The sequence below is a fragment of the Heliconius melpomene genome, chromosome 1, assembly GCF_056956725.1.
Source record: "Heliconius melpomene rosina isolate 202511_hmr_F chromosome 1, ASM5695672v1, whole genome shotgun sequence".
NCBI classification, from domain to species: domain Eukaryota; kingdom Metazoa; phylum Arthropoda; class Insecta; order Lepidoptera; family Nymphalidae; genus Heliconius; species Heliconius melpomene.
The window spans coordinates 13,113,218-13,135,160 of record NC_140389.1 but is presented as its reverse complement, the minus strand read 5'-3'; the positions used below and the strand labels follow the sequence as shown (position 1 = coordinate 13,135,160).

Genomic DNA, 21,943 nt, shown 5'->3' with positions numbered 1-21,943 from the left:
AAAGTGTGGAGTGGAGGGTCCTAATAATAGGCTCCCTCTGCTTACCATGTTGCATGCGGGATACAGCGTGAAGCTGGAAAAAAATCTTATTTATTATTAATAACATTCATTTTTTGTAACTAATAATATTGACAAATTAAAGAAAGTACAAATGATGCTAATAGTTTAAAACCTTTTAAAAAGTAACTGCTCCTGTCTTTCTCTCTAGTACTTCTCAAAAACTGCGTTATCTTATTGAATTCTAGTCGAACCATAAACATTCGTAAAATATCTCTTTAATTTTATACATTTTAGCAATCTCCGAAGTAAGAGATCAGCTCCCTTCAGAGCTGAAACTCTTCCAACTGTACGGCGAATGTGCGCCGGGAGTGGTAGACCTCGGTGCCGAAATGTACAGGCAGCCACCCGAATACCCCATCGTGGAAGACAAGCCTCAATACAGGGATACTCTTCTATATATATACACGTCAGGCACCACGGGAATGCCTAAAGCAGCTGTCATACCTAATTCTAAGTAAGTTTATTTGGATACTAAAATAAGTCATTTTAAATTAACGTTACGTTGAAACCTATCTTAACTTGTATACAATTAGTTCAATTCTTTATCCAATATAATATAATACAATGATTTTTTTGTAAACGAATTCCTTAATAAAAAAATATCAGTATTTTACCAAATATTTTCAATCATATTAAATTTTCATACATTTTGTTTGGTGAAATATTGATATCCATACCTATATTATAAATTCGAAAGTAACTCTGTCTGTCTGTCTGTCTTCTACGCAATCAGGACCAAACCGCTAATTTAATTGGGATAAAATACTCATACAGAGATACTTGAGGGTCTCGGGATGAACATAGGATACTTTTTTTCTAATATTTGTAATATTTTCGATATATATCAATATATTAAAATACTTATTAATTTGACATGCAATTTATTCCGCCATGTTTATAACAACCGCCGTTAAGCAACGATTTGCAAAGTTTGTTGTTAGAAAACGTCACCCAAAATGAGCTTGCTTAACGCATCTCTCTATTGAAAACTGAAAATAATTTCATAAATATATTTAATAAATATTCGTATAGTTCAAGCGGGCGTAGCCGCGTTCGGGTCCACTAGTTTATATATATATTTATATAGCTATTGTTCTGATTTTGTAAGGCAAAAATAATTTGCGACTGACGCCTTAAACATTCTACCTACATAGTAAATACCTTACAAAATTATAGAGCTATATACTGCTAAATTCTTTTTATACTATCAAATGGCTTGGTTTTCCCATCCCGATTACAAGCAGTATTTTACAATATGTACACAGTTACGGTATATATAATTCCCGCACAGGTATTTACTAATAGTAGTGGCGACGGTGCACATGCTGGGCCTGCGCGCGTCCGACCGCCTCTACAACCCGCTGCCGCTGTACCACCTGGCGGGCGGGCTGGTGGGCACGGCCGCCGCGCTCGTGGACGGCATACCCTCCGTCATCAGGACCAAGTTCTCCGTCACAAATTATTGGACGGATTGCATTAAATATAACTGCACGGTAACTATGGTCTACGTAATGTAAAATGTAATTTTATATTGTATGGTATATAATAAAAGAGTGAGGCCATCGTGGTGCAATGGCATAGCGTGTAACTGTAAACCCGACGGTCGTAAGTTCAATTCCTTCTCGCGGAAATGAAATATTTAATATTTTCTTTTTCTTGGTCTGGTAATAAGAGTTGATTTCAAAACGCAAGGTTTCGAAAATTTGGCTGAAAGTGGCTAATCGTCGGCTGTAAGCGGAATACAGTGTGGAGCTGAAAAATATTGTTTAACATGTCAGTCAATTTTTACAACTTAGTTAATATTTAAATGAAAAAAACATGTCATTGTTATTTCACTATTCTAATGATACTAATTTGTGTAAACCCGTTTAACCTTAATGTAAAGTCTTATTTAAGTAACATTTCTTATCTTTATAAACAATTATCTCTTGTACCTATATATTTACATAAAACATTTAGTATGTATATGAATATTTATTTAATTGTCTTCGTGTTTTTAAACTGTGTGCTAATGGCATCGATTACTATAGTTTAAATTAATTTAACGTATGTAAGTAAAGTAAGTCAAAGTGCGTTTGTTTCGGTCAGGTAACGCAATACATCGGGGAAATGTGCCGGTACCTGGTGTCGGCCCCGCCGAAGGAGACTGACTCCCAGCACAATGTGCGCATCATGGTCGGCAACGGCATGCGGCCCGCCATCTGGCAACAAATTGTTGACAGGCAAGTGTTTAGTAGGGAAAAACAAGGAGATACAGGTCGGGAAAGGTGGAGGAGCACAAGCGTGCGATTGTGAACGTGATGGTTCGATTCCCACTCGAAGGAATGGACTTATATTAAATATATTTTCATTTCGTCGGTGTGGTCACTAGACAAATCGCGGCGTTGAATTCCGCCGCCGAAACCGCAATGCCATAAAGAATTCGGCGGAAAACGTCGAACGGAAGTGTCTTTATGAGGAATGGAGTGTCTTTACCCTAGGTTTTCTCTGCCTGCCTTAGTGCCGGTGACAATGTTTCACATTTAAGACAAAAACATTTTAAAAAGTAGGCAGTGAATTGCGTAACTTTTTCGGCTATGTAAATATTATTTTAGTGTTATCTAATCACTTCGTCGCGTCTTAAAATAGGGTCAAAATATTTTATTTTTAAAACTACTGCTAACAAAACCCGACTTTACCGGCTCAGATTTATTGTTGTTTTAGCCAAATTGTAGCCCATAGGATATTCTGATGTAAAAGCTGTAAAATTTCATCTAAATCACTAGTTCTTTGCTTACTTGCGTTAGGCTAGTATTAGATAAATAAGTACACTGATATTTATTTATTCCTATTTAACGTTAGTTTATATTAATTAAACTGTTTTTGTTTAATGAATTTTATTATACATTTAAAATAACTATTATACACTTTTAAATTTAATGATATAGTTAACAACGTAAGGAGTAAAACTAAAATTCACATCTGTATTTATTAATTCCGAAATAATTTAATTTTATATTTCTGTTAACTAAAATTAAAATTTAATTTAATAAATATGTAAATATATAAAGTCTTTATATAATTAAAAGAATTATATATATTTTGATTTTATAGTAATGCATATATTTTTTGTATTTATAAGCAGTTATAATATAATGGATATTTTTATGTTTAGATTCAAAGTGCCTCAGATAAATGAAATTTACGGCGCCACTGAAGGGAACGCTAATATAGGTAAGTAGTTATTTTTTAATTACAAGTCAAAACATGTTTTTTTTGGTACTTCAGGAATTTAATTCCCTAATGGGAATTGAACTCACAACCGTTGCGTTGCAAGCTTGCGCCATTGTGCCTCAGTTTGATTGTAAAAATAATTTTGTGCCGGCTTTTTACCGTTTTAACTATTACTAAGATATTTTTAATAAGGTTATTATAACTACCATTAGATTTAGGCTACTAAGTACTAATAAATATCTTTATCTGTTATGCTGGATTGTTTGAAATCGCGCTCTACAAATATACTTTGAGTGTGTGGAAGTGTCAACATAAATTGATAATCAAATGGACTTTGAAACAAAATGCTCCTCTTGTATATATAATTGTTCTATTTACATGAGTTTCGTATACTCTTTGTAAAGAATGTTTTTTAAAATTAAGTCTGTTTCGTAGAACTGTTTAGCATTCATTATTAATTTACATATTCTCATGTCGAATTTGCTTTTATAATGTTAATTTTTTACATATTTTATGCTCATAGCGTATATGCTTATTCACCTAGTTACTAACAATTTTGGTACACAGTGAACGTGGACAACACAATAGGGGCGGTGGGCTTCCTCCTCAAACTGGTGCCGGCCACCATACAGCCCATAGCGCTGGTGCGCGCCTCCGACGATGGCGAGCTGCTGCGGGGACCTGACGGGTTCTGTATACGCTGTCAGCCCAGTGAGTACTCTTGTATAGTACGGTTGACCAGTCCTGGTCGCTCTGGTAGCATTGCTTTTGATCTTTGCAGCCATAAGCCATAAGGCTTGTTTAAATGTGAAAATTGGCGAAAAAATATTAATCTATGTATAACAAAACAAATTGTTCATATAGTAGTTTTGTTATATAGATATTACCCATATATATACACATAATATTAACATAGATAAAGCCGAACCTAGAAAGAATTACCTAATCATTAATCAAATAATGATAATATTCGAATGTAATATTTACCTAAAAATTAACATATTAAAACAGTAATATTAAGAAGATACATAATTGTCCAAAAAACTTTAATTTTACATTGGGAATATATTTATAAATTATTCACCATCTATATCGATACATATAATAAAATAGCAACTTGTCGCTGTCTATACATATGGAATATTTAATACAATAGAAATAGAAAACATTCCATTCTCCACTTTCCTTCGAGTTTTGGAAGTATTGCGGGTTGAGTGGCAAAACTCAACGCCGCCCTTTACCTGGACACCAGAGCGAAGGAATGGAAATATAAATTTAAATAAATATTTTGTTTCGTCGAGTGGGTATCGAACCCATTTACTTTGATGAATGTTATTTGAGTAACGTATTCCAACTAAAAGACCCACATCATATTCTAGTAGAAATAAATAATAATAAGACGTATTTGAAAATTGCAATTTACTGTTTTCGTATTTTGTGACTGAAGCGCCTTTGCTATTATACCCTCAACTATGAATGTAATTTGTATTCCAGACGAGCCCGGCATGTTCATCGGTCTGATAGCGCACGGCAATGCGGCGCGCGAGTTCTACGGATACGTCGACAAGGTAATGAATACGAATACAACTTAATATGGTGAAGACATATTATTATAATATTATGAGCTAGAGACGAATGTCTTATTTTGTTTGTTTGAATGAATGAACTAAAGTTCATTTCGTGATTGCATATATATAATGTACTAGCGGACCCGGACGCGGCTACGCCCGCTTGAACTATACGAATATTTATTAAATATATTTATGAAATTATTTTCAGTTTTCAATAGAGAGATGCGTTAAGCAAGCTCATTTTGGGTGACGTTTTCTAACAACAAACTTTGCAAATCGTTGCTTAGCAACGATGGTTGTTATTAACATGGCGGAATAAATGGCAAGTTATATTAATAAGTATTTTAATATATTGCCATATATCGAAAATATTACAAATATGCGAAAAAAAATATCCTATATCCATCCCGAGACCCTCAAGTATCTCTATATGAGTATTTTATCACAATTAAATTAGCGGTTTGGCCCTGATTGCGTAAAAGACAGACAGACTGAGTTACTTTCGAATTTATAATATAGGTATGGATATGGTATGTATTTATAATGTAACTAGTGGACCCGAACGCGGCTACGCCTGCTTGAACTATACGAATGTTTATTAAATATATTTATGAAATTATCTTCAGTTTTCAATAGATTGATGCGTTAAGCAAGCTCATTTTGGGTGACGTTTTCTAACAACAAACTTTGCAAATCGTTGCTTAGCAACGGCGGTTGTTATAAACATGGCGGAATAAATTCCATGTCAAATTAATAAGTATTTTAATATATTGATATATATCGAAAATAATACAATTATGAGAAAAAAAAGTATTCTATGTTCCTTCCGGGACCCTCAAGTATCTCTATATGAGTATTTTATCACAATTAAATTAGTGGTTTGGCCCTGATTGCGTAAAAGACAGACAGACAGACAGAGTTACTTTCGAATTTATAATATAGGTATGGATATAAGAATTTTTTTTTTTTTCACAACAGTTAGTCTGTCTAATCTATCATTAGGAGACTTACCATTATAATTGCCTATAACTTATTCATAATTTTTCAAATAATTTTATTTTACAAGTGGATAATTAACATTTTTATTATGTATTTTTATTTTATTGTGTATTTTTTATGCAGTATATGTATATATTTTTATTGGGTAATGATTCTGATGAAATGAAACTAATATTACAGAAACTGTGCTGTAAGTTCATAAAGTTCGACATGCGTGTCGTTCTTTTTTTTTATTTTTACGTAAATTCTGTTCCCGCGTATATTGGAAAATGACACCATTCCTCTGAGTTAGAATTGAACCCACTACCGTCGTGTTTCAATCAATTAGAGGCTCTCCCATTGCGCCACGACAGCCCCGCCATGGACAATACTTATATAATACTAACACTAAGTCTAGAATTAACATACTTCCAGACCGACAGCAACAAAAAGCTAGTGCGTGACGTCTTCCGCAAAGGCGACGTGGCGTTCGTGAGTGGCGACATCCTGGTGGCCGACGAGCTCGGCTACCTGTACTTCCGGGACCGCACCGGGGACACCTACAAGTGGAAGGGCGAGAACGTGGCCACGGCTGAAGTGGAAGATGCCGTTAAAGCAGCACTCGGACATCGGGATTGTGTTGTTTATGGAGTTTCGGTGAGTGATCCGTGGTCCATGTTGAGTGGTTTAATTTGACGGTTTTTTTTGTATTAGCGTAATTGAGACAAATAGTTTAAAATAAACTCATTTTCTGCTGTGATGATTACCACTTTGTCAGGAATTATAAACTTTACCAGCTTCACAAATTCGCGATGTCTAATGTTGGTAGTGTTCGTTTTTGAAAAATTCTATTATATTACAATGATACTGATAATAAAATAACATTAGAAATACCTATTTCTGTAACTAGCAGACCCTGTCCTAGTTTACCTTTTTTCCTATTCCTAGGGTAGATTAGAGTAGCCATTGGCTTTAAGTCTTGGTAAATATGTGTACCATGTTTTCCCCTAGATCCCCCAGACGGAGGGCCGCGCGGGCATGGCGGCGGTTGCGCTGGGCGAGGCAGGTGGCGCGGGCGCGGCGGGCGACGCGCGCAGCCTGGCCGCGGCGCTCGACCTCGCGCTGCCGTCCTACGCGCGACCGCTGTTCCTGAGATTTGCGCACGATATTGAGATTACTAGTTCGTATTGTTTTATTTCCTTTTAAGATAATTTTAGAACTCCTGTCAGAACGAGGATATAGTAATATTTTGTTGTCCCGAGTGAGAATGGTACTGCATTGCCTCTCTTTGGTAGACAAAATATGGGGTTGAGTTTCTCAATTTAAAATGCGATAACCAAAAAATAATTTTAACAAACTAAAAGAAAGCGTTTAAAGTCCCACACTTGTGCCCCTACGCCACGGCTGGCCTTGGTATAGATAAAAAGCATGAATATATTATAGATATATCTATTATATATGTATCTACCTCTATTCATACATTCTAACCTTTTTACGAAAATATTACAATCCCTTTTTTATGTAATGATGTTAGTAATTAAAATTTTAATACTTAAATAATTAATTTTAATAATTAAAAAAAGTAACAAATATATATAGGACATAATATTAAATAATGATATAATTACTAATAAACTTGTATATAAATTTCAGGTACATTTAAATTGAAAAAGATTAAATATCAAAAGGAAGGTTTCGACCCCGACGTCATCAAGGAGCCACTGTTCTTCCGCTCGGGAGCGGACTTCGTACCCCTCACTACTGAATTATTCAATGACATCTGCAATGGACGCATTAAACTTTAGACTTGTTTAGCTTGCTAACATCGGGTTATTATAGCAAAAATATATTTAAAAAAATTGGACATGTTTTTTTCTTCTTGAAATTTCAATAGTGACATGGTTCTAATAATTGTACAACAGAATAAATGACCGATTTTACATACTCATGTATGTATATATGTGACGGAATATGAATTATTTATTGTGAATGACAAAACTATTGTTTTAGGTATATCGTAACCTGATGTCTATTAAAATGTAAAAATTTTAGACAGGTGTTTAGGAAATGACCTACTTTGGTTGATCGATTGATATCTTTGAAGATTATAGGTTCGTTTGCTCGTTCGTCGTTCGGTAAATATTGTTTGGGGTTAGTTTTTGTTTGATAGACATAAAAACATAATAATATAAATATATTAAATTAATCAGTTTGGTTTGTGTAGATAAATTTATTCCTACCGAATTATTTTGTTCATATGCAAAAACAATGTTATCTATTATTAGTGGCAATTAATTAACATTACTTTCAATTACATATAAGTATATTATAATTTGTAATTACACTTTCTTATCTATATTTTAGCCAAATTCAGTAAAGTTATATTTACATTTTTCTACAAAACAAAGCGTGACATTCTAAAACAATACAATTTAATTAATGCGGTCAATATAACTAAAAAAATTAAACATTTGTAATCACAAATGAAAAAATATGTAAAAAAATAAATTTATTAAAAATATATATATTTTAAGTAAGCTTTTTAATATCGTGCTGTGATGAGTTGCGTATATTTGAAATTATAATGTCTTTTAATTCTTAAAGATTTTTTATATTGCAATTTTTTTTAAATTAACTTGTTGACAATACATACAAGTGCGAGTCAATTGGGTACATCGTCATATCATCGTTTTGTTTTTTAGTCGTAACGACATACGACTAGTAACGACATTTTCACGTAACTTAGTCAATGATATTATTGATTGTCATCTCAATTAACTTTTTTATATAGGAAAATATAATATAAATGAGATCTCAATTATTTAGACACTAATATGTAGGCAGTTTTGTATTTGATGTTTTCTCAATTTCTCAAAATGTAAGATTGTTACAAATACAAAGCTCGACAATAGCGTGGATGAATCTGTACTATAGATGTAATAAATTTCAACTTGAAGCAATAACTTGTCACTTTTAGGTTAAAACTGAATAGCACCCGTAGAATGAACATGTAGACATTCCGCATTATATATTTCTAGTGTTCCTATTTTCTTTTCGCAACGGTTACACGAGAAGAGTTGCTTCTTCATTGTTGTACTAATAGGCAGCGTGTTTAAGAGATATATTTTATTTAACAACCGATTGATAATAATTATTTCAGAACAAAACCATTTAGACAATTATAATAGACTAACTTACTACGTGAGGATCTCTTCTTGTGTCACTGAAGCTTTAGTCTAATTTCACTCTACAATTTCAATAACATTGGTATTTGGATATATTACCCATAATAACTTTACGTGCCTTGCTGCAAGGACCGCATAGTAGGACTATACTGACTGCTCCGGGGAAATATTATAAGTTGTAAATAAAATATACAAAATCTATAAATATATATTTTATTTGTTGTCCTTCATCTGCCTGTAAAAGTTAGCTTTAATGTTTATTATAAAAAGATTTTTTTAGCGTCACAGGAAATGCAAACGAAACGTTGCTTTAAGACACTCCGTTTCTCATTTTCCGCTGAATTCTGAAACATTACATGACGAGCAGCCGAAGTACAGTTAAGCGCGGAAGTCCGCGCTTTGCTCGTCACCAGAGCAAAGAATTGAAAAATATTATATATTTTATTTTTTCGAGTGGGAATTAAACCCACAACCTGTGGCGATTACAGTTACACGCTTGTGACGCCACGACGGGCCTCTAACAATCTATCCGTACAAATACTTTCTAAGCAATCGCTAGTTATGAGAAGTAGTCTATTTCACAGACTACATACAGAATCCCTAACGCTCGTTTGCCTTGTCCTTTTACCATAAAAAAAAAAAAAAAAAAAGAATACATTATATTGCAACAAAAGTACCAACTGCGTTTGCCTGTGATCATGACTTAAAACTGCTCTATCTTAAGAGTATTTAAAAAGGAATTGAAATTTATATTTTTTTAATATAATTAAAATATTTTACTTGCCGTTTTTCTTTTAAAATTAAAGAAAATCCTTAAAAAAATGTATTTAAATTAAATCAAATGTATCAATTTTGTTATAAATTGAGTTAATAAAAATAATATTAACTATTAACATGAATGTATAGAATAATAGGATTATTATAATTACATAATATATAGAAGAAAACGACAAGTAGTTTTAAAAATATAATTTTATTAAATTATAAACAGGTGCCATTTAAATCAGCTATAATACTATATTCACTAATACTGTGGACATAAAATAAATATTTTCTCGAGACATTTCTGTCTACGACTAGATTTAAAATAAGATCTTTAAAATAAGAGAACAAATTAAAGTTTACAATTTTTGATGAAAATTTTCAGATCAAAGAGCTGCGTAACTCTCCTTAATAAATCCCTCTATCATTAAATGTACTTTTTTAAATATGTCAAATAAATGTAAATATTCACAATATTTGTATTTACTATAAACAAGCATTGCTTCCAACCCACGTCAGGCAGTGTTTGCTTTGAGATTATTTATAACATCGGTATTAAATACTAATGATAATTTTTCCAATACATATAAATAAGAGTCCTACAAAAGCTGTATTCTACTATAATTAAGGGTTCTCTCTTAAATTTATTAAAATTATTATTTATTCGTCTAATATCTTATTTCTATCGAAGTTTATTCAGTTTTATCTGCTAACGAAATTTATGATTGAAATCCTTAAAATTATAACTCTGTACATTTTTGACTAGCAACTATTAAGGCAACATTTAAACATATTACGTGTATAATACTACTTTTACTAAAACATTTAACATATTTATTTAAGTTTTTACTAAAACATTTTTTCAATATAAAGGTAAAAATCTTAATTATTATAAAATAAGAAAAACATATATTCCCGGTTTATATATAGTACTTATTATTATTTAATATTTTATATTTAAACAATCAAAAAAGTTTATATTAATATTAGAAAAAAGAATGTAAATAACTTTAAAACTCAATTTGTATAAAATATTATGAAAACAAATAACAAAAACATACATTTAAACATAAACAATAAAATAAATACATTTAGTTTACAATACATGCTTTATTATACAATACGATTTTTTTGCAAATCTCTGATACTATAACTTGTATAGCATAAAGTATATAAAATAATGTATATTAAATGAAATTTATATTATTGCACGATTTTGATACACACTTTTTCTCTTTAATACTTCGCTATCATACTGCCCGGTAAAATTTTTCACATTATGATACCTCATAATCAAACAACTCCCTAGCCCAATATAAGTAACAATAATATTCAAGCCGCAACCGATCACTGTTATCAAGTGTTAAACGACGGGAACATCGCCGCGAGTCCTGTTTACACTACGAGAACGTCAGATAACAGATTACTGTAATTAAGTGTTAAAGCGAAGAGGCAATGTCTAAACAACCAGATCACTGTAACCGATTATAAGCAGTTTGTAAGCGTAAGCAGTTTGTCATAACTTAAACAGATTACGACAATCGAGTATTAAGCCGCGAGAACCAGACGTTTAACGACGGGCTGAGGAGCATTACTTACTAATATACTATAATCAAGTACTATACTCAACTGTAGGCAACAGCAATTGAATCATCACCTAGGCCCGAATATCTTCGAGCAGAATGTTGATCTTAACGGTCATAATGTAATCGTTGCATAAGGTAATCAAATATCAGTGTAATGATATAACCAAGTGTAAGTGTAATCAAGTGTTAAGCGAGGGGAACCAAGCGGTAAGTCCGGAGCGCGCGGGCAGCGCGGCGCGCAGTAGAGCCTCCTCGTGCGCGGAAAGCCGCAGCAGCGCGGAGAGAGCGCGCGTGAGCTGGCGTGCCTCCAGCTCGCGCGCTGTTAGGAACCGCAGCACTACGTGCTTCAGGTACCTGCGGGAGACCAGCTTTTTAGATACGAGCAATAGTCTACTTGACTTTTGAATCAAGTGACATCATAAAATAAATTAATATTTTGAACAGTATTTGACTTATAAAAAAACCATATTGACTTTTATAATTAAAGCTGCAAAGTTAATTAAAAATAACCGAATGCAACACATCATCTCATAAATCTCATCTGAACGTATCTCGTAATTAAGGCCTTATTAAATACTTATCAATTTGTATTACATGTAATTTCCTATATGATTAGATTTTCTAATAAACTGTAAATAACTTGAAAACTTTGTTTTATCAACTATCTTGATACCTAACATAAAAAAATATTATTAAACTAACTATACAGTTTCTATGTTAAGCAATGACAATAATTACTATATTAATATATGTAAACTAATTGAAGACATGCTTTTAATTTCGACTTTGCAAGATTCTTTGTTTAATGTCAATTGTTTCTTTACAAATTGTAAATAATAAGTATGACGTCATAATATAGTCAATATTTAGACTAACATGACAGACACTGTCTAAGAAAATTTTTATTTTAAATTATACTTTCGATTTCTTGTTTTCGAGTCTTGGTGATACAAAATATATATTTTTTGTATAATGGGACAAAGGTTGATTATTTAATACTGACTTAATTAACTCACCGTCTACTGATGTCTTGTTCTTCAGCAGATGTTAGATCTGATTTACTACTTTGTAGCTCACGCTGTAAAGTCTTCTTCATGTCCGCTATCCGGTTATCTAAAGTCTTCATTTTCTGGAAATTAACATTTAATACTTTTTATATTTATTTAAACATGTATAAATATTAATACAATTTTAAGGAAAACTGTGGTTACTTACCAAACGTTCGAAAAATGCGATTTTATTATGAAAGGAATTGAATTATTATAGTGTACCTAAGTATTTAATAAAAAAAAACTGTAAGTTATATTTAAAAACGAAAATTTGAGGCCGGAAAATATATAAAATGTAGAAAAAAGAGCGAAAATTAAGATATTTTTTTCGGTGGGAAATGCAAAAAAAATTAAGATTACATTAACATTTACAACTATTTTTATATACTTAAACTATTCATTTATGTTGTCTTAATAGCTGTCTTTAATAGTTATAACTATAGGTAAAATATTAACTCGGAAGAATATTTATATTTTTAAATATAAACGGTTAACCGATTTCTTTTATAGTTAGTGATGGCAATCTTTGTAATATTTCTAATCTAATATAAGCACTAATTTACCTTATTTTTATCACAGATTTCAGTTTGCAGGTCTTGTATAGTCTTGTTGAGTGCAGTCTGAGTTTCCATCGACTTATTTATGCGTTGCTTCAATTCCTCCGTTTCCATTATTCTCGCCGATTCACTTTCTTTTATTATCATACATTGTGCTTGATTCTGAAAGTCATAAGAAAATTATTAAAAATAAATACTGTGAAAAAAAATTGTCTTAATATTTCAATAAGTAATGATACGATGAAGTTTGAAACGATTTAAGCAATTAATAAATATATTTTTAAATATAAATTTATAAGTAACTGTCAGGTTTTATAAAGAAAAAAAATGTAAAGCATGAATGTCATACATGTTCTACATTTTATTACAACATATGTATTTTACTTACTGAAATAAACTTAAATTTTATTGTTTTATCTATATCGTTATTTATTATATATACGTATTTTATTATAAAGAAATCAACACGCACGCTGCTGAATTCCGTCACTAAACACACAATGTCTATCGGCTGATAGAGGAGAACGGAGAGTCTTAACACTAGGTCCGCGTACATTGCTATGCGGAAAAGAGCGGGAAGTTAATATAGTTTTTTTAAAGATACCAAATAACAAATGTAACCTCTTTATGTTGAGCAATAACAGCTTCCAGCTCCATTATCTTTGCCTTCAGTTCCACTACTTCCGTCTCTAGATACCGTACGTTACACTGACTCATCTCTATGTTCTGCGACATATGCGCGTTGCGTAGTAGTGCTTCGTCTTTTTCACGTTTTTCCCTATAACATATATTTTTCAGATTAAATTCTAGATTAACAAGGGTCTATAGTCAAGTGTAAGATATTTGTAGATAATCTGTTTTTAGTTAAGTTATAACATTATTTATGGTTTTTGCAAAACACTATTTTATTAAAAATAATTCTTAATAAGTGTTATAAATTTTTGCATTCAGTTATTAAAATATTTATATTTTAGACACTTTGCAATATGTAGTATTTATTTATTACACATACAAAAAATATCAACTGATTTTTATTACTACGTAGAGATTACGTAGACAATTTTAGTTTAAATTAGATAATAAATAGAAGAAAGGATTACTCAAGAATATAACTAAGTATGTATCACCAATGACCATTAAAGTGTAAGAAAACATCAGGTTGTTGTGGCACAGCGGCACAGGGTGCCTGTAAGCGTGACGGTTGTAAGTTTGGTCACCGCTCTTGTAACAAGACAAAGCGCAGCGTTAAGTTGCGCCACTCAACACGCAATGGTTTCAAAATAGACCGGAAAATGAGTAGCTCTGTGTTTTAACAAAAGATTCAATTTACCTTAATGTACACGGATATACATATAGCGTGAAGCTATAGCGTGAAGTAAAAATAAAAGGAAAAACATTCTTAAAACTCACTTATCAAATTTCTTCTGTATATCTATAAAGTCGTGATGCATGTCGCTTACAACTGAGTTGAGGTGAGTCACTTCTCCCTTTTGCTCGTCGTATAGCCTGTTCGATTTTTCTATTTTGTCCTTTAATATTTTCATTAAATTTCTTTCATTTTCTAAAGCCTCTGAAAGCTCATGATTCTCTTCTTCTAAAGCTTCGATACGTTTTTCTAATTCTGCCGTCATATCCTGAAAAGATGATCGATTTGCAAATTGTAGGTATATAATCCGGCCAGTTGTTTATGAGGTTAATACTGTTCCATATGCGTATGTATTGGTTATTTGTTTTAAACATCACGAGTTAAATATCAATTAATATTTAAGAAATAGACAGCGTTAAATATTGTTAGTAGTCTACTTTACGGTGCATTATTCCACTCTAGGTATAGCTAAAAGCCATGCGATAGAACTATTGTATAGTAAAATTAGTTATTAAAAAGCGAATTTCCAATAAAATATACACTCATGCTATACAAAATGAAGGTATAAATAAAAAAATATATATGGAAACAAAGTAAAATTTATTTCTATATACATAATTACTATAATACTAAAAAACGTCATAATAAAAAATATTTTTCGAACAAACATAGTAAACATAAGTAATAATAATAATATTTGTTTTTATTAAAAGTTTAACAAAATAAAAACTTACTTGGAATGAAAAATGTATTATAAAAAAAAAATATTTAGTAAAACACGTGTAACGGCAGGCTTTACTGATCACAAACTACATCATGTGACGCTTGTACACAGGTGTTTTAGGGCTGCCAGTACATAGTAGTTATATATGTATAATATAATTATCTAATCTACTAATATTTATTTATGCTATATATTTTATGTGATACATGGAAACAGTAACTTTTTTAGATATGATATAGATTATATAAGATAAGTTATATACTTTCTAATAAATGCGCTTTCACAATGTTTACTAAATTAGAGAAATACATTAATTTCAAACGATTTCTTCAGTAACACAAGCACACCAGCAGCGGATTTATGTGTGATTTATTCGTATGATATGACAATGGGACATTTAATAAAAATGTCCAAGTGTATTTTTATAAAATCGTTATATTAATTTTAAATAACTTGAAAACACAAAGTTGACATTAGTTTGAAATAATTAATGAAAATAATAGCAATTTTGGCAGCCCTAATATCTTTATAGATAAAATAATATTATCATAAGTAACTTGCATTTAACTGTCGAAACATTACATACGCGTAGATTATGTATAAGGACAATTGTAAATATTTTTTTCTATATATTTATTCAAAACATTTATAAAATTAACAAAATTAACAAAAATTTAAATTATATTACCACAAATAATCTTTTTGTGCTTTATTAATAAAAAAGACAATTTCCAAAATTAAACATAATATTTTTTATGAGTATACTGCTGATCTTTAGAGGACTATTAAGAGTACTACAGTTCATTATTTTTATTTATTTTTTGACAATCAATTACAAATTACAACTACAACGTAATACGATAAGAAAATATTCAATATTTTATTGACAGAAAAATATTATTAATAGTTATTTAAAGAACCAGCGGCAAACTTTATAAATATAAAAAAATACTAAAATGGAATGTTAAGTACAAAAATAGGAACTTATATATAGCTGCGATACAACTTAAAATTTTACCATTAAAAAAACAAAATAAATAGACTAGACATGTATGTATATGCTATGTATTATAAATGTAGCAAAATAATATTATAAAGTCCAAAAAAAACGAAATAATGGTCGTCTACAATTTACATTAATTTAGAATAAACTGAAGTTATTTTTTTTTGTTATACTGTTCTAACAAATCCGGCCGATATTACCCCAACGTATCTTAATTACTTTCACTATTAAATATTATAATACATGATTGTAATAAACAAGGGTGCAATATTAGAAAATATGTGCAGAATGTTAAGCACTCTTATATTAAATAAACGAGTGTTCAATTGAAATTTCTGCATAGTTGTTGCGAAATTCATTTCTGTATAGTTTTATTCTTCATTATTCTTAAGCTGGTCCAAAAGATAAATAAATTGACTGAACTTGACTGAAGCAAGATTAGTAAAACGAAAATATGAAAAAAAAGATAAAAATACGTGTACTTATGTAAAAAGATAAAAAGCAAAATAGCATTTGAACAAATGCATAAAATTGTGTAAAAAAGTAACAAAGATCTAAGCATGAAATTTATTTGTTTCTATTAACGCATATATTATGAAAATATTTGTCAATTAAATAGCAAATGCATATCCTATATATCAGCAGGATATATGCTGTACATCAAAACATCTCTTTTTATGTAAGGATGTAAATATTTTGTACTAATTAATAGAAAGATATGAAATTAAAAAAACTACTTTTATCTATTAATTTCACACAATACATTTACTAAATGAAACACTGAGATAGTGAAATGAAGTGCTGTGATCGATATATTTAGTGGCAACGCACAAATCTCATCTATTTTGATTTAGCTATAGATATTATCAAAAGATTTAATTATCAAAAGAAATTTATATGAAGTTGTATTTTATGTAAACAATAAAAGTTAAGATATTAATGCGTTGCCACGCTCTACTACACGTATTATGGCTCATACAATAAATTTAAACGTAACATAAAATTTTAGTCTATTTCTGTTATATATTACACTTATATAAACCAGTACTAAAGTGGTGTACATGGAAATTCTTCAAAACTAAAATTGCACTTTAACTCTGCATTGTTTTATTGTATTTGTTCCCTTGTTTATATAAATAAGATTATTTATTTCGACATTACGAACCCATTCATTAAATGAGCCATATACGCACTTAAAAGCACATGTTGGCAAACAAATAAAAGTGTTTAATTAATCAAATAGTATATATCGCGGGACTCACGGCGGCCCGCAGCGCGCGGAGCTCACGCGCCTGTGCCTGCGCCTCCGCGCTCAGCCGCGCCACCTACACCCCCATACGCTTGTTTATTTACTTTATTTTCATTATTTTACCCATTTTGATGTGATAGGATGCGGATAAAGGGGTAAAGGTTATGTTATTGTTAAGATTACAGCTATAACATTCTAAAGATATACATACGTTTATTGAAAGAGGGATATTGAAAGATCACTATTATCGAATTTGAACTTAGGTTACCTGAGATCGTACATGTTTGACACATTATAATAATATACAATTTATTATGTTACACATATACAATATATAATATATTATTAAAGGAAACATTGACTCAGCTAAATAAATTTTAAATAGTGACGGTTGTGAGCAAAAAATCCCCTATTAAATAAATAAAAAGAAGTTTATGCAAAAAAAAATAAAGAATAATTATAACAATAAGTTTAACAAACCTTTGCTTCGCTATTGGCAAGATTTTGTCTTGATTTCTCCAAATCGGCGGCTATTATGTCTAATTTCTCCTGTAGTTCTTTTTTCTCCGATTCGACCCGCCGTCTTTCCGCGCCCTCTTCGCCCGCCTGACGCGACACTCGCGCCACCTGCGGATCAAATATATTATAAAATCTAATCTAATTATAATCTATTATAATGGAAGTAGAAAGAGTAAGCAATAGAAACTCGATGATCCATCCCGGTCTACCAACTGTGACCAATTACATATGTAAATAAGTGTATACAATATATGTAGTAAAATATATCTTTTTTATATTTATTTAATAAACATAGATTTTTGATCTTATTTATATAAGCACATAATATTTTGTACTATATATGCACAAAACCTGCTTTTCTTAATACATTCCGTCAATCTGATTTTCGATTAATGTCTAATAACAACAACTAGTCTGCTTAATCGAGTTTCTACTCTAAATTAAATGGGATACATATTTGTTAACAGAAAAAAAATAACTTCAATGGAATACTATTAAAAACTTAAATACCCAGAATTTGATATTATAGCAAGAAATGTGTTTGAGAAGGAATTATAAAAAAATAATAAAATATATAAATATTAATTATTTAACTTACCTTCATTGCTTTTTTTAGATTGCTTCTAACACTAACTTATTTTATATAATGCATATATTTAACACAAAAACAATAAAAATGTATAAATAAACAATATTTAATATTTCAATTAATTTTGTCATTGTAAAAGTATACTGAAATATTGAGCAGCTTTGCTTGGAAATAATATTGTGTTTATAATAAAACTTACATAAGTGTACACATATGATATAAAAAATACTTTAAGAAACAAAATGTATACTATTTTATTCATCAAATTCGCCTTTTCAACATTCAAATTAATACTTAAGTGCAATAAATTTACTATTTCAAAATACATATATGTATATATTTTAAAAAATGTATAATTTTTTCTTGGGAAATGTATAAAAATGAAATGGTTTCTTTTTTAAATTACGAATTTGGATATCACAACGTCGAATATAAGGTGTAAAAGAACGAATTTCAAGTTTCAAGTGTGAACATGGAGTTAAATAAATATATAGGTTATATATATTACATACATTTACTACATATTAAATGAATATAAGTGCATGTGGCTAATTGTTATAATGAAGTAATATCTATTTCTGTTCACCTGAGTCTCTAAAGATGCAATTTGTCCACTCCAAGAAGTTTTGACGTCAGCCAGCGCCATCTTGGCCTCTTGTAACTGTCGGGTAAGCACTGCTTTTTCTCTGCAAATACGGTCGAAGTCCACACACCCAGTTGCTTTTAAATCTCGTTTATCTATAGCAATTAAGATTTATTTAGCTTCCCGCATATAGGAGAGTAGGCATAGGGAACATTACGTCACTTCCCACTTATAATAAATATTACATTAGCATTATAATGATGGTCTTTTATTTAACTGTTAAATATAACTATGAATATTTGTAATTACATTTAATGGATTCATATCACATATAATTAGGTTTTTTCCATTTTGTATTTAATGTGTGGTTTTGGAAGACAATTCATGACTACAAGATTATTAAATAACAATATTAATTAGTAATTACCGTCATCATTCATGCAATGGTGCGGGTGGTCCACAGGTAGGCCTGCCTTAACTAACTCCAGCTGGTCGGCGAGATCACGTGACCGCGCGTCCGCGGCCCCCAGCGCCGAGGTCAGCTCACTACGCTCCTTTGCCCATTCGCGGCGAGATTGCTCTATTTCTTCCTATTTGGGAAAAGTAACAAATATTATTTTTATTTTAGCTTCATGTTTTAGTCTTAAAATTCTCCATGCAATTCAAATTTTTTGTCAATGTGAGAAAAATATATTTAGTTTTTATTGTTTGGTTTTTCTTACATATAGAGGAACTATGTCTGACTTGAATTATGTTTTAAATTTAGTAGGCCAGTAAAAAAAAAGCTTAAACAAATAACAAAATATCACATAAAATTTTGCTTACATTTAATCATTAGATAAAGATGTCACTGGAGGCCATTTTGGCACAATGGTAAAGCTTTTGACTATAAACACGATGATTGTGGGTCCGATATCCATTCAGGGGAACAAATTATTTTATTGTCTGTAAATCATTGCTCACAGACAAATAATTCATTGTGTAGGCAAAATGCTGCATAGTGTTCTATTAACACTAAATTCACCTTTCTACATTAGGATTAGTCTACATACACAAGATGAAGCAGGAAACTAAAAATAAGTTTTGTCATTTCATTTAATGAAATGCAAATGTTAAATGTATATTGACCGTAAGTGCATCCAATTTATCCTGAGCATGTTCTGCAGCTGCCAGCCTGGTCCTAAATTCATTTAATTGTTTTTCAGCTGCATCTCTGGCTATTATTGCTTTTGATGCTTCTGCTTGAGCTGTCCGAGCTACTGCCTGAGCAGCTAGAGCCTCTTCACCTGTATATTTTACAGAAATACTATATTATTATAGAACTCACTGGCCATTGTGGCATAGTAGCACAAGAGTGTGACTGTAAATGTAACAGTTGTAGGTGAAATTCCCACTTGAATAAAATATTTAATACTTCCATTATCTTAAGTTCTGCCTCTCAACATGCAGTGTCTCAATCGGCGGAAAGTGAGGAATGGAGTGTGTTAACACAGGGTTGAGATCTGCATACTCTGCTATATTCGGGATGATAAAAAAAATACTATTTAATTTTTTACCTTGTACTGAAGATAGTGAAATTTTCAATTCTTCAAGTTTTTGTTCCCAATATGAATCTCTATCTCTTAATTTTGCTTCCAACTGTTCCGCATATTGTTGTTGGAGGGCTGTCTGATCAACTTCACCACCAGTCCGGTTGGACAAATATGTATGTAGTTGAGGTGAAATGGACTAAAATTTAAGTTTTATTTTATAATTTTACTTTTTTTTCAATTTATTTTGCCAATATACCTCAAATTTCTATATACAATGTGTCTAATTGAATTCACTATCATGGTGCAATGGGATAGTATCCAACTGTAAATCGGATGGTTGTGAAAACAATGATTTTTATTTTGTTTAGCTCCACCATTCAACATGCAATCTCTCATATTAGGGCAATTGCCTTGAATTCAATTTCAAATTGGAAGGTGGAAAACAAACATAAAGCTCTCTACCTAAATTATGTGCAGGATAAGGTGTAACATTCTACTGTTTTCTGTTGTGTATTGCATGTATTTAAATATTGCAATTTAAAATTAAATCAAATAATAGTATTACAATACAAGGAATGGACTAACAACACAAAAAACCTTGTTTTCTCTTTTAAATTAACTATCTTGAATAGACAAGGTCAATGTTGCTAACTCTTACATTTCAAGTTTAGTTGAACAGACCATTTGATAAATAATGGTAAAAGTAATTAAGTGAAAATTAAATGTTAACAGATAGTGATTTTTTTAAGTACTTACATCTGATGTAGAGTCTCCTGGTCCTCCAGAACTAGATGGGCTAGTTGTAGACTAAAATCAAAATTATAAGAATTAGATCTCATTATCTATTTTTTCGACAAACATGTATTCTTTTAGTTTAATTTTATACTATATAAATGGGAAAATTGTTTAAGATAAAAATTACTTACTGAATCATCTCTTAAAGATATTCTTCCCAAAAATGCACCACTTCTCCAGCTACTCGTCAATTTACTTATGTCACTGCCTGTTTCTTCTTTAATTTTAGTTTTTAAACTTGCGAACATTTTTACATAAAATTGTGTTCTGTAAATATTAAACAGGTTTTACAAAATGATAGTTGTATTGCCTCTTAAAAAGCTGTGATAACATAGCAGCTCTTGCCTCAATCTCGTCGACTATTACTTATCCATTAGATCACAAAAAAATATACATGCTTTCATTGTAAAACATTAGTCACGAATAGTGTGCCATTGTTTTAAGGAAATATCATATAAAAGATATATTGAATGATTAAAATATTTTAAAAGAAATATACAGTACTCGAAATACTAAAAAATGACACAACATTGATATTTGGTAAATGTTAATTGTATTGTAGCAATTGTATGTATTGCGATTTGCAATGACACTGACATAAGTGTCAACAGATAACTAATAG

At 30.8% G+C, this 21,943-nt stretch overlaps 2 protein-coding genes across 5 annotated transcripts in view; one reads left to right on the top strand and one right to left on the bottom strand.

Annotated features, from left to right (window-relative positions):
* Positions 1-9,212, top strand: part of LOC146541549 (long-chain fatty acid transport protein 4-like) — a 15,536-nt gene extending 6,324 nt beyond the window's left edge. Inside the window, exons 4-12 of the mRNA XM_085187816.1 lie at positions 295-514; positions 1,352-1,553; positions 2,149-2,282; positions 3,215-3,273; positions 3,841-3,984; positions 4,768-4,841; positions 6,258-6,479; positions 6,834-7,002; positions 7,476-9,212. Coding sequence (XP_085043942.1) covers positions 295-514; positions 1,352-1,553; positions 2,149-2,282; positions 3,215-3,273; positions 3,841-3,984; positions 4,768-4,841; positions 6,258-6,479; positions 6,834-7,002; positions 7,476-7,627 — 1,376 coding nt within the window. The 3' untranslated portion in view covers positions 7,628-9,212. The remainder of the gene's footprint in view (positions 1-294; positions 515-1,351; positions 1,554-2,148; positions 2,283-3,214; positions 3,274-3,840; positions 3,985-4,767; positions 4,842-6,257; positions 6,480-6,833; positions 7,003-7,475) is intronic.
* LOC146541548 (uncharacterized) lies at positions 9,205-21,943 on the bottom strand. Of its 4 annotated transcripts, none has more exons than XM_085187845.1 (15): positions 21,826-21,943; positions 21,453-21,588; positions 21,283-21,333; positions 20,551-20,722; positions 20,123-20,280; positions 19,422-19,584; positions 18,998-19,149; positions 17,784-17,930; positions 17,317-17,379; positions 14,372-14,595; positions 13,583-13,739; positions 12,968-13,123; positions 12,372-12,484; positions 9,664-11,709; positions 9,205-9,607 (listed from the first exon to the last, which is right to left on the bottom strand). In XM_085187845.1, exons 2-14 carry the CDS (start codon positions 21,567-21,569, stop codon positions 11,535-11,537), a joined length of 1,848 nt encoding a protein of 615 aa, XP_085043971.1. In that variant the 5' UTR covers positions 21,570-21,588; positions 21,826-21,943; the 3' UTR covers positions 9,205-9,607; positions 9,664-11,534. The 4 variants fall into 4 exon arrangements, with proteins under 4 accessions (XP_085043971.1, XP_085043966.1, XP_085043981.1 ...); XM_085187840.1 differs by having other exon boundaries at positions 21,667-21,917; XM_085187855.1 differs by lacking the exon at positions 17,317-17,379 and having other exon boundaries at positions 21,667-21,916.